The 13,344-nt window shown below is 41.9% G+C and overlaps 1 protein-coding gene across 1 annotated transcript in view; it reads left to right on the forward strand.

The window, feature by feature from the left end:
- Window positions 1-3,654: 3,654 nt before the first annotated feature.
- The window catches only part of KIF25 (kinesin family member 25), a 33,677-nt gene continuing 23,987 nt past the window's right edge, over window positions 3,655-13,344 (forward strand). The window contains exons 1-6 of the mRNA XM_042888722.1: window positions 3,655-3,729; window positions 4,643-4,708; window positions 7,758-7,871; window positions 9,989-10,127; window positions 11,811-11,914; window positions 13,186-13,274. Coding sequence (XP_042744656.1) covers window positions 3,655-3,729; window positions 4,643-4,708; window positions 7,758-7,871; window positions 9,989-10,127; window positions 11,811-11,914; window positions 13,186-13,274 — 587 coding nt within the window. The remainder of the gene's footprint in view (window positions 3,730-4,642; window positions 4,709-7,757; window positions 7,872-9,988; window positions 10,128-11,810; window positions 11,915-13,185; window positions 13,275-13,344) is intronic.

The following is a 13,344-nucleotide window of genomic DNA, read 5'->3' on the forward strand; positions in this document are numbered from 1 at the left end:
CAGCCACTTACGAAATAGTAAGTATTGATGGGATCAAATATGCAGGCTAGCTCATGGATTCTGGTGAATGGTGCTGTATTTGTATTCTCCTCCAGTGCAAAGTGTGTTCCTGAGAATGAAAGTGAACCTGGAATACAACTTCTTTTTGGAAAAGGCGATTGTGAGTAATACTGGAACCAAAGACTCCATTGTGATTGCCGTGGTTAAGAAGGCATTTGAATGATGTTTCTCCTGTTGCTGCATTAATAACACCACATGACTTGCAGTTGAAGTTCTGTTTGAGGAGAGCAGAGGTGGGAATTTTGTCACAGTGAAGTGCTGTAGATTCCAGCTGCTGTAGCTGAGTGTCTGCTGCAGATGGGATCGAGAGCCGTGTGCACCTCTTTCCAGGCAAGTACCTTCATCACACCCAGAGGGTGGTGACACACCGGAACAGGTTGCCCGAGGAGGCTGTGGATGCCCCATCCCTGGAGGCATTCCAGGCCAGGCTGGATGTGGCTCTGGGCAGCCTGGTCTGGTGGTTGGCGACCCTGCACATAGCAGGGGGGTTGAAACTAGATGAGCATTGTGGTTCTTTTGAACCCAGGCCATTCTATGACTATGATCTCTCCAGTTGCAAGGTCTACTCTCCAGAATTTTCAAAATCACTAGTGAGGACATTCTGAAGGTGTGGGTGAGTGGGACCTTGTGTCTCAGTGCTTTTGAGTCGGTGGACTGTGACCATAAGAATAAAGCTAAAGGAAAAAAGGTGTTTTAATATCGAATGCGTAGTCTAGAAGAAAAAGGAAACAACCCATTGTCGGCATCCCCTTTGCTTTATGGGTATGAACAAGCATCCTTAGCAACTTTGGGTAAATGATATTTGCATATGCAGCCAGGTCTGCCACCTCCAAAAAGACTCTGATTATCTTAAATTTCTTCCACATTCTCCCTTTTGCACCTATCATTCCCATACCACACTTCTTCACTGCTTTTACATGCCGTTTGTGCCTTGGTAGCTGAGAAAAGGAGAGGGGAACTAAGAATCTGAGAAAGTCCATAAGATAGATCCTGTTTACTGAAATAATATTTTCTTGATCATAACGATTGTTTGTAGATCAAGCAGTGAGTTCAGCAGCAGAATAAACAAATGAGACCTTTATCCTTTACCTCCCAATTCAAAAAGTTAATTGAGTTACGACAAATTACAACAAAAACAGTAATAGCAATAACCTTCACTAAGAACAGTCTGGGAAAAAAAAATACTGTAAAGCACAAGAGTTTGCTAATGAGAACAGGAAAACATGTGGCTCTTCCTCCTGTTGTGTCAGATAGTTCTGTCACAGTCACCTGGGGGCTGTGTGGCTGAGAAGGCAAAGCCTGACAGCTTAAGCAGTCTGTCAATTTGTTTCCTAGCTGTAATGACAGATAAACTGCTTAGGAAGACCAGTAATATGCAATTAACCTGCTTGGACAATACTCGTGTATTCTTAGTAACAGATGAACATTCAGGATTGCCTTACAGTTGTTGATGCAAATGTTTTTCTTAAGTTGAGTAATTAAATATTTATAGCTTCACTGAATATCATGTTTGCAATGGATGGGTTAATTTCGCTCGTGCTTTGATTGTAAACATGTTAATGTGTGAGGAATGTTAAATCCTCTAAAGGTACACTTTTTGCTGTGGATGTGTACCAGAGCTGCTGCTTTCAGAACGAAGCAAACTCATTCTCTTGCAAAAATCTCTTTGGTAGGCAGACGGTATCAAGTGGCTTTTCCTCTCAGGAGGTCAGGCTTGTAATTATCTTCCAGTAGGCAAGATGATGCCAGGGAAGATTCAGGCTGGATGTTAGGAAATACTACTTCTCCAAGAGTGGTCAAACACTGGAATTGGCTGCCCAGGGAGATGGTGGAATCACTTTCCTGGGAGGTGTTGAAGGAACATCTGGATTTTGTGGTGAGGGACATGGTGTAGTGAGAACTATTGGTGATGCGTGGAAAGTTGGACTGAATGGTCTCGTAAGTCTTTTCCAACCTTCGTGATTCTATGATAGCAGGGGGAGACTCTATGTACTATTCTACAGCAGATAACATTAGCAGGCATGGTTAGCTATCAAAGCTCAGGGAAAATCTGTTCAGGCAACCACTGTGAGTTCCCTTCACCTCATGGCTGCAAGTTTATCTGCTTGGGACAATGAAAGGCATTTAAATAAAATTAGGTTGAGAAATGAAGCGGACAATGTTTTAAGGAGCTTCAAAGACCACGTGCAAAACACCAGTCTGAAAGTTCTGTCTGCTTGACATGACGTATGTGCTGTCACCTGGGGAGCAGAAAATTGGAAGGCATGCAGCAGTGAGCCTCTTGGTGTTTGGCATAATGGACAATTCCTATCAGAATACTGAAGCTGAGACCTCAGTCTTTTGTTTTCACTATGAGGGTCAGCATGAAATGCATCAGCAGTAGCTGACGCAACATTTACATTGAGTAAATTTACAACATCTACATTTAGTAACGTTTAGTACCTCCAGTTTTCATAATTCATCATCGTGTTTCACTGATGTTAATGGAGTAAAATGTGCAGTAAATTTAGTCATTGTCATGAAACTTCCAGCCTTCTTGTTTCCCTGGAATAATCTGTAACAAGGCCGGATTCTTCTTTTGCAGACAGGAGGCAGACAGGATCAGGTTGGTAGACGTTTGGGGAAAAGAGGAGATTCTTCAGAGCAGAGGATCCCATTAGAAAAGTATGCTGTAATACAGCCTTGCAGCATTTCTAGATGACAGATTTTTGGTTCCTTGCCTAGACCTCACTGATACTGCGTATAAAAATCAGAGCTCAGTGTCAAAAATTGTAAGCTACACCCCTGAGCTACTAAAATACTTCCCCAGACTGGCTGACGGTGATAAAATCCTGACTCAATCAGTGCCAACATCCTTTAAGGTCAGCAGGAGAACAGTGCAGTGGAACTTTCTTTTCTTTTTCTTTTTCTTTTTTTTTTTTTGGCCTGAATCCATTCTCAGTTTTCATTTATCCCATCAATACAGAGCAGGGGATGAATGCCTGAGAGGCTTCCGGCCAGCATGATTTTGTGCTGTTTCTTTTAAGAAATAAAAATAAAAGCTGTGGCTGCAGGGCGTTGTTGATGTGGAAGGAGGCTGCAGTACCATAGGAGCCAGTGGGCCGAGGGGGCTGCACAGAGACGTTTGGTGTGGTCTGAGCCAGACGACGGGCAGCAGCACGAGTGAATTCCCCCGTAATTACCCTGTAAGTACGGTTGGGCACTAAGCTCAATTACAAACAGCACGAGCCGTCCAGCCCGAGCAGGAACGAACAGCTGAGAGAAGAAGGCCGTCTCGGGCAGCCTCTTCCTCCTCCCCGCCGAGCCCAGCGCCCTCCCCCAGCAGCAGCGTACACCCGAGTGCACGACCTCCCGCACCCTGCCCTTCTCCAGGCCCGGCAGGCGCTGTGCGGGTGCCCACCCCGACCCCCGCCAGCCCCGGCCGGAGGCAGCCGCTATCACGGTCGCCGCCCAGGCTGTCGGGAGGCGGTGCCGTCAGAACGGCAGCACCGCCGGGGCCGCGCCCTCCTTCCCAGCCGCGCCTCGTAAGCCCTCAGGGATTTAACCCCCAGCTCGGCGCCGCGCGGGCAGCCGAGCTCCGATCCGAGCGGCGCGATGCGGCCGCGGGGAGGGCTCGGCCCGGGCCCGGTGTGGGCGCAGAGGGCGCGGCAGCTGGAGCAGAGAGCGCGAGTGAGCCCGGCACGGGGCGAGGCGGAGGGGGGACGGGCAGAGGGCGGGGCCGGAGGGAGGGGCAGGGCGGCCAGTGGGGCTGACGGCAGCAGAGCCGCTGTCTGTTAGAAGTGGGGTCTGAGGCTTAGCAGTGAGAATCCTCAAGGCAGCGAGTGCTGTAGCGGTACGGCTCCTAAATGCCGTTCCTACCTGATGAACCTGCTCTCTTTTATGACGAGGTTACTCATCTGGTAGACCAGTTGATGAAATCCTTTTGGATTTCAGCAAAGCTTTTGGCACTAGTTCAAAGCAAAGCTGGATCAGACCCTAGGCGACCCGGCATAGCTGTGGTGTCCTTGTTCACTGCAGGGTAGTTGGACGGAATGACTTCAGAGATCCCTTCCAACTCTAAGGATTCTATGATTCCATTTCTCACAGCATCCTTCTGAATAAGATGCCCAGCACAGAGCTGGACAAAAATGCAGTGCAATGACTTAACCCTTGGCTTGATGTTGGGCTTAGAGGGTAACACCGATGGAGTGATGTCAGGCTGATGCCCAGTCACTGCTGGGGTGCCACAGGGCTCCGTTTTGAGCACAGCTCACTTCAGTGCTCCTGTGGCACACCTCTCCTTCCAGCACAGACTGAGAGCTGAGGGTGGGCAGCCATGGGCAGAGAAGGCTGCTGGGTGAAGTGGGAGCAGCCTGTCAGTATTTAAAGGGAGGCTGTAAGAAAGAAGGGGACAGAGTCTTTAGCAGGGTCTGCTGTGACAGAATAAGACAAAATGGTTTCAAATGGAAAGATTTAGGTTTGAGGCTGGTAGTCCTTTGATTCTGGGAGACCGAGAAACAATGGTGTGCAGCAATGAAAAGTATTAATGAAGCGATGTTCATCAGACTCATGTCATTTTTACTTCTGTTTTCTTTTTTCTTAGGCCCAAGAAGAAAGAATAATTGCCTTGGAAACTGAAAATGCTGCCCTTCATCTGAAACTTGCAGCGGTAATTATTGTTTCCTTTTCCAATTAGGACTTTCATAGACTGCAGGAACCACATTTAGTTGTGCCTAGACAAAGATGCTCAGCTATGTGCCTTAATAGTGCAAGTACAAAGCTTATCCAGAAAAGGCAGCACTGTGGCAGGAATCAGCTACAGAGCGCACAGCAGTGATGGATGCCCTCATTTCCTTATATCCTTTTTCAGAGGGGTCTGTTACTTCTAGAGCATTATTGAAACGAGCAGCAGGCTGCAATAACATTTGGTGTCTTCAAAGGTAAGGCTTCAAACGTTTAGAGAACTGTGATATTTATCCACGCCTCTAGACCAGAGCCAGCTGTGACAACTGGTTGCAACAGAGTCTGCTGGCCAAGAGTTTCTAATCTGCTCTGCAGTGTTAAATGGTTGGGTGACCTCAGGAAAGCCACTTGCCCTCTCTTAGGGTCTGTTAATACCTGTGGATAAAAGTGGGTTTAACGTTTTCCAAAGCCTGATTGCGAGCCAGATAGTACATCTGAAGTGAGTTTTGCCGGGTATGCGGGAGAATGCTGTAATTATTCTGAAGAAAATGTTTGTTGTTTTTTTCTGTTTCATCATATTTACCAAAAATCTTAAATATTTCACCTTTTTTTTTCTCACTCTCTCAAACACAAGGAACTATTATTCTAGTCACTACAGTGCATCAGATGTAAAACATTGTTATCTGCGTATTAGATGATAGAAGCTTGTTTTCCATGGATTTGGGGATTGTGGTTACTTATTTTTTAACTGCATTGTCAAGAGTCCCTGTTATACACAAGGAAATATGCTCAAAATACCTGACAGAGAGGGGAAAGGTTTTGTGTAGGTATCGAAGTGCATTTGGGATTTACCATCTGGCCTACGAACAAGCTTTGAAAATCATTTAATCCACTTTACCCTCAAGAGTTTTCTATTGGCTGTCTATTATCGCAGCATCTGCAACTCTAGTTTGTGCCACCTCTCCCTTTGCTACCTGCACCCTCATAGCCACCCTCTGCACCCACTGAGTTGTCTCTGTCTACTGTGTCTCTCAGTAGTTCGTATGTTGCCCACCTCAGTACCACCCACCTCTGTCACTTCCCTTTGTTCTGCCAGGCCAGAAGCAGTGGATGGTGCCTCTAACAAGGTCTGGAGCCACATGTTTTGGTTGCCTGGTGAACCAGTTCCATTTACCTGCCAGCTGGTGAAACGCAGCTTTGGAGGGACATGTTTCGTGGGGGCGTGTTTCAGTAATGCAGCATTTTGAGACCTCTGTTTATTCTGATGAATGCAAAAACTATTCTAATGGAGAAAACCTCAAACCCAGGGCAGCATTTGCAATGAAGTAGTGGACGTGATGAGAAGTGGACTCAATGAAGGAAGATCTGACCATTTGCACCTTCCATGTTGAGAAAAAGAAAAAAGGAGGTCTGGGGGAACTTATGCAGATGGTAGAGAATGCATTAGATGTTTAAAAAAAATAATAATTTGGTTTTAGCTAGCTTGAACTTATAACAAGGCTTCAGTACTTCAGCTGCTTATATTAACTTTTTACACGTGATTAGAGCTATTAATTCTGGTGCACTTCTGTGCATTTCTGTCAAGCATGTTTATAAATACAAATGTTTTCATGAAAATCTCCAGGGTAAAACACACAAATACCCATATAGGAGCTGTCTCAATTACTAAAGCTTCTAATAAAAGAGTTATTTTAAAATAATCTCCTCCTGCTATTCATTTTTCTATGTAAGCACTTTATATATTAGCACTGAGGTGTTTTACAGCTATGCAGGACCTCTGGTTCCATTTGTAAATAAAAAGACCAAATTTTGTTTTAAAAGACTAAACTTTGTTTAGACAGGTGAAATATTTCTCTTGGACAACATATATTTTCTTTATTCTGACATCTCCCAAATATCTTACTGTTGTTTTCAAAGATGTCATCTGTAATTAACTGCAATTAAGTCCATTTGGTTTTTACCTACTGTTATCAGAGGATTGGAATTAAGCTCCATTATGTGAGGAGTGAATGCCACTGCATTTTTCTATCTTCTGCTAAGTGAAATAGCAGGGAACTGCAGTCACCAAATTTCTGATCTGAATAAACTAGGAAATAATTATGTGCTAGAGACAGCTACATTCCCAAAATAAGGGGAGAGGCTGTAAGTATTAAAAGGTTAAAGAATGGTGGATGTCAATATGCTGCTGAGAAGAGCAGGTGAAAAAGTTACAGCTAACTTAAGTACCAGGATTGTCAGTAACATGCAAACATGCATGCTTCTAACATAGCACAAATTCTGTCAAATTACAGAATTTCACAAGTACTCTGTGTAGATTTAATTCCTGTGTTCTTGCCTGTAAATACGTAAAGTTACACTATTCCTATTCTTCTTTTGACTTCAGCATCTCAAAAAGTTTGTCTGTAACATTACTAGAAAGCATTCTTCTCCACATCCCTTAGGAAACTGCTTTTCTTGCTTTGATCTCTGAAGACCCAGCTTAGTGCTTGACTGGTACAGCTTTGCACTGTTGCAACTTTACTGAATGCAATGGAGTCAATATTGGCCGGAAGCTAAAGCAATGAACACAACGCTGTGGGCTGTGTATAACCACTCCTTCAGCACTTCAGCCATTAGCTGGTGTGCCCTCTTGTTCTGCCAAATCTTTTGTGAGAGCTTACCAATTAAATATAGTCACTAGAAGATGCTGATCTGATGCCAGTCGTGTAACTGGCCCTGTGCAAAGGCACAGTTTTAACTTAGATCTCAAGCACAGGTATGGGGCTATAGGCACTGCAGGCACATTTTCGTGTTCTGATGTTGAGGTTTGCGACCCAAAGGAAGTAGAATATTGTGGTGTTACTCAGCTTAATTAGAAACAATCCTTCACATGACTCAGAAAAATATGAAAAGAAAGAAATCATATGTTTGCAACATCACGTATAGTCAGTTGATTCACTTCCAGAAATGCTTTCAGGGACAGAGGAGATAGAATGCATCAAAAATCAGGAACAATTTGAAGTGATTTTTAGGTGATCTTTTCTTTTTTCAAACAGTATCAAGGGTGGGCTGGAAGAAGTGTTAATGAGATATTACAGCTCTACTCCGCTCATGGCCAGCAGCAGAAATTGCAGAGTTCTGTTGTAACTCACCTACATGAAGCAATGAAGGTAAAGATATTTAGTAGTAATGTTGGCATAACCTATGACATAGACATATGCATGCTTATGAAATACAGTAAAATCCAGAAATGGCCAGATTTGAACCCTGATCTATACCTTTTCTTTATTTACAGCAGTACTTGCAGTAAAGTGTAGCCATGGCTGAGTTAGCTTAAAACTGCTTTACAAGGGTAGATAATGGCAGAACAAGGAGAAATGGTTTTAAGTTGAAGGAGGGGAGATTTAGGTTGGATATCAGAGGGAAATTCTTCACAGCGAGAGTGGTGAGGTGCTGGAACAGGCTGCCCAGAGAGGTTGTGGATGCCCCATCCCTGGAGGTGTTCAAGGCCAGGTTGGATGGGGCCCTGGGCAGCCTGATCTAGTATTAAATGGGGAGGTTTGGATGGTCAGTCCTACCTGCAGCGGGGTGATTGGAGCTTGGTGATCCTTGAGGTCCCTTCCAACCCAAGCCATTCTATGATTCTGTGATTCTAAAACCTGTGGTGGTTATGCTACAATAGGCTGCAAAAGTTACCTGGGAAGCTGGGCAAGTGGCTGCTTCTGCACTCCAGTATCTCCTGTATAGGCTGCTATCAGAGCCTGGAATAGGAATGTATGTAGACAAAACCTTGAATCCTTGACAGGACAAGGTGTCTACCAGGTAGACATTTCCTAAGACACAATACTTGTTAGATACTTTAACTAGATAGCCACATGCTAACAAGATCACTGGTGAGCTCCGTTGATTTCACTGGGAGCTCTCTGTTTTGGAGGACCTCAGAAGCAGGAGCAGTAATCTGTATGCTCAGTCATCTTGTCTGAATTTGTAACAAAGATACCAGACCGTTCTCTCAGTAATAGTACAATAGTATTTCCTTTTGTTGGTGTACTTGTTTCTTCAGTTACGTCGTAGAATAAGGAATTCCTTTAAGGGACACTGAGAAATGTCAACTTTTCTCAGAGTAGCACTGAATAGCTTCGGGTGGCAAAAATATCCTAAAAAAAAATAAATCAGTTGCTTTTGGTCAAAAAGATTTAGCTTAATTACAGTGATTCTTCTTGGTAAGTCTTGCAGTAGCATTTTATAATTTAGGTTAGCTAGAATGGCAGAACTGCTCATGATGAGTTATCAGTGGACTGAAATGTTTTCCTATCACAGTTCAATCAAGACTAGAACAGGAAAAACCTCTCCAAATGAAAGTCTAAATTAACGCTAATCCTATACCTGTAATTTAAAAAATAACAATAATAATGATTTTAAAAAATAATCCTTCATACTTATGTTCTGAGAGTGAAAGCTACAGCGATTTTCTCACCTTAGTTTATATTGTTGTATCATTGAAATGAGTTAATTAATTCAAGGTTACTAGCACAACTGAAAAAATAAAACGTTGCAGAATAATTTGACTGTCTAAAGAAGCATCATGATGCTTCTATGAGAAGAAGTTTCATTAAGTTCATCTTATAGATGGCTTTACATATCCTTTCCAAAACTTAGATGCCAAGAAGTCTCCTAGTCCAAAGGTCAAGTGAATTTATTTTTAATTTACTTGGACTTCTAAATGAATGTAAGCTGATCTTGTAAACATTTAAAAGTCACATCATGTATGTTATGCTGTGTTACATTAACAAGAGAAATATTTTTATGGGTTGTAAAGGTTCCTGACCTTTTCAAAATACATCGTTCTCATAGAAAAGCATAGAACTGGCTTACCTGAGAAATGACCTTAACAAATACCTCCTGATCAGATTGGGCATGGATACATGGATCACAGTTTTATATTGCTAATTCTGGATATGCCTTATAATGTACAGAACACACGCACTTATTTTTGTTAGATGGAACAACCTGAGGCTTGTGTTATGGTCCAAATCTATAGAGTAAGGTGATAAGGATCCTTAAAGTCTTGGTGAAATCTTTAATTGTCATTGGTTAATATCTATCTTGATAATCCTTCTTTAAACATGCTGAAAGATGCACTCTTGAAGTGTTCCTTTCATCAAGTAGAGGGTTCTTCCTGACTGTGATATCTCACCATAATTATTTGCACTGTGGTTATATTAATTCTCTTCCTTGACTGCTGGTTTTGTGTTTTTATAACATATTTTTTCTTCTTGCTGACAAGAGGCTTAAGGAAGACATGAAGAGCCTCCATTCATTTGCTCTCGAGCTTTCAAAAGACTTTCAGCGTCAATACAAGGCTTGTCTTTACCAAGTTTTGACAGCAGTCCAAGGGATACAGCTGCAAAATGAAGCAATGCAAAGTAAGGCTCTTACACGTACATTCCTGTCAATTAATACCAACAATTGTTATTTATCAGTAACACTGATAGATTGAGTTCAGTTCCAAGATACAAGCACTTCTTTCTGTTGGGTGTTAGATCATCTAGGAGTCCTGAGGTGTCAGAAAGAGTCAACCTGGATTTTCTCAGGGCTGATAATTTGATTTTAGCTCTTGTGTTGATTGCGGCTGATGCCAGACTGCTGAGCTGGCTTAGCTGTAACATCTTTATTCTGTAAGTCTCAGGCTTTTTGTTGTGACAGTTTTAGAACAGCCCAATAAAGAACGTGTCACCTTAGCTGAAATTTGCCTAATTTGGGGTATACCAGAAGAGGACTCAGGTGATTTCAGAGATTTCTGAAGCACAAGGAATGCTGCTCCAGAATCCAGATCCTCATTCGTGTGTATGTATAAACACACCCTGCAGGGCAGTGATTCTCACTGCTGTTGTCACTGAGGACCAAGTGCATTGGTCCTATATCTGGGTCTTTTGGTATGTACTTTTGCTCTGCCTTCCAATGTTATTGATTCTGATGGTGCTCCTACCAGATGTGAGAAGAACATGACAAGTACCAACCTGATTGTGAAATAGGGCTTAAGTTGATGTTTTGTGGCTGAAGAACTATAGGCAAGTACACAAATTTATAATCAGAGTCCCTGCGTGACTGATACCTATATATTGCCACATAAAAATAGGTTATACAGCTGCTGTACTTTTTGTTTGAAATGATTTTGAGACAGGTTTGATTCTGCTGGGGCTACTCTTGTCAGTAACAATAAATAGCATGATCATTGACGGATGTCTGCAGAACTTGTCTCTGTATGTTATGCATAAACTTATGATTAAAATGGTAATTTATTACTGTGTTATCTGTGTAGAGAAAATACTTCAGAAAGTTTAAAATTGGAAAAAAATAAAGTAGAAAGTTAACTGAGGGTGAATGTTCCAATGTTCCCCTTATCAAAATTGGGGCCTAAAGGAGCAGATAAGAAGTCAGATTTGGCACTTGTGCTGATGTGGTGTACATAATTACTAAATATTCCTTATGAGGCCTTGCAAATTCCTGTTGGCTGAACCAACTTCGTACCTTGTGAGGTATTTTTCTATGAATTCAGAACCAAGAGAATCTTCATTGCGTGTAGCAAAAGTGTGTGTTGGTACTTAGGTGGGTGATGTTTTAAATGTGGCTGGTGTTCTGTTGTTTCTCAGTTGTTTTAGATGAAGATTCCATTGCTAAGATTAAATACTGTGGTCAGAATTGCCAATCTGAAATTACATGTAATATTTCCTAAGCAGAAAGCCCAAAGTGTTTAGTTCAGAGACAGCATCTGTTACCAGTTTAATCCTAAAATAGAGATTGAAAGTGAGAGAATTATAGAAGAAACACTCAAGCAGGCTAATTTTGAAGTTGTAATGGGCATGCAGCAAACTGTAAATCTTCTGTGTAATAGCTGAGTAGTGCCCTGCTTAGAAATATTTAGTCATATCTGAAAATAAGGCTATTGCCATCTTTCCCTGTGAAATACATATAGAAGTAATTTGAAAAAGAGAGAAATGTCCTTTATTCTTTTGTTATACGTAGGCCTTTTGCATGAGCTGCAATTGTAAAGCTTTTTTTGAAAAGTCACAGTTTTCAGTTAGTTCTGTAAAACAACTTCCTTCCAGTGCTTCAGATGAAGGCTTTTGATCTTGAGCAGTCCCTGCAAGAAGTGACAGAGAGATATGAGAGAGAAAAGCAGAAGAGGAGAGCTCTACATAACAGCTTAGTTGTAAGTACCTTGAAAGACAAAGCATCTTCTTATTTTGATTAAATTATATCCACAACTTCTTCACCAATGAAACTAATTAACATACTTCTCCTGGACGTATCACTCCCAGCCAGCATCTGTCTACATGTGGTACATTTCTACACGTGTACATTACAATAACCCCAGGCCATTCTATATACGTAAGCATCCACGTGCGTTCCTGGAGTATTTTGTCCTAAGGAGTGTCATCCATCTTGAATAGTGTGCAAAATTTGAGTTTCTTCATCCCATCTCTAATTGGAAAAAAACATTTCTCGTCTGGCAATTCCTCTACAATATGAAATTCCAGGTAAATCAATTCATGTTTGAGTACAAATGCTCCTTTGAAACTGTTTTGGAATCCTTAAAACGATCAACATGAAACTGCAGGATTATCTTCATTTTATTTTTCCAAGCGTAACTTGCTGCTCAGGCATTGGTGATGGTTCATTTGGGATTGACTGTTTTGTTTTTTGTTCTTCAACTTCACTGCCTCTTCATCTCCCCAAAGGACTAATTAGGGGTTCAGGACCTCACTTTTAGAAAGACAGGCAACAATTCAAACAAAGTTCTTCTGATTTTTTTTCTGCCTGGGAAGAAGAAGCTCTTCATTGGAAAGCACTCACCTCCCAAAATCTTTCTTGTGCTGCAGTTTGCTGAGAGGATATTCCCCAAGGCAGTGTGGGGAGTGTTCACTGCTCATCACAGGCTACTTGCTTTCAGCAATACAAAATGAGAAGAAATGATCACGAATGAAAAGGAAAGAAAAGCACCAGGTTAGATGAGGAAAAGTCTAAAGCAGCCTGGAGAGAAAAATCGGTACTGGCTTTTCAGTCATATGTGAACACAGAGTGAAGAGAAAAAAGAACAAAATGTTTTATATCCTATATCTCCCTTAGGGCTGCTGGAGGAGACGTGCAGTGTTTAATCTTGGCTGCTGTGTTAATGTAAGTTAAGAAGTTCATGTGAAGAGGAAGGAGGCTAAAGAGGAGAAAATGGCTTTAACTGAATGCATCTTTTGTTTTTTGTACAGACTGAAGAGGGCTACACCATTTCAGAGTTCTGAACAGATTATGCTTCCTCAAATAAAGTTATGAAAAAGCAAATGATACTATTTTATCTCCGCAGAATCTAAGGCTGTGATGTTGCATTCAGTTGACTGCTTTCTTAAAAATACATAAGTTTTGGTATATGAGTGTGTTCGTCCCCTCCAGTATTTGATATTTTAAATCACATTAATGTTCTAATTCTAGGAGCTGAGAGGGAATATCAGAGTCCATTGCAGGATCCGACCAGCGCTGCCTTTTGATCATGCTGCTGGACATTCAATATCACAAGACAGGTAATTTGTTATGGCTACATTGTGTCTGCTCTGACTCACAGTAAACGTGAAGAGAAAACAATAGCCAAAC

This window comes from Lagopus leucura, unplaced genomic scaffold (assembly GCF_019238085.1).
Source record: "Lagopus leucura isolate 7727_CA_CO unplaced genomic scaffold, USGS_WTPT01 Super-Scaffold_73, whole genome shotgun sequence".
NCBI classification, from domain to species: domain Eukaryota; kingdom Metazoa; phylum Chordata; class Aves; order Galliformes; family Phasianidae; genus Lagopus; species Lagopus leucura.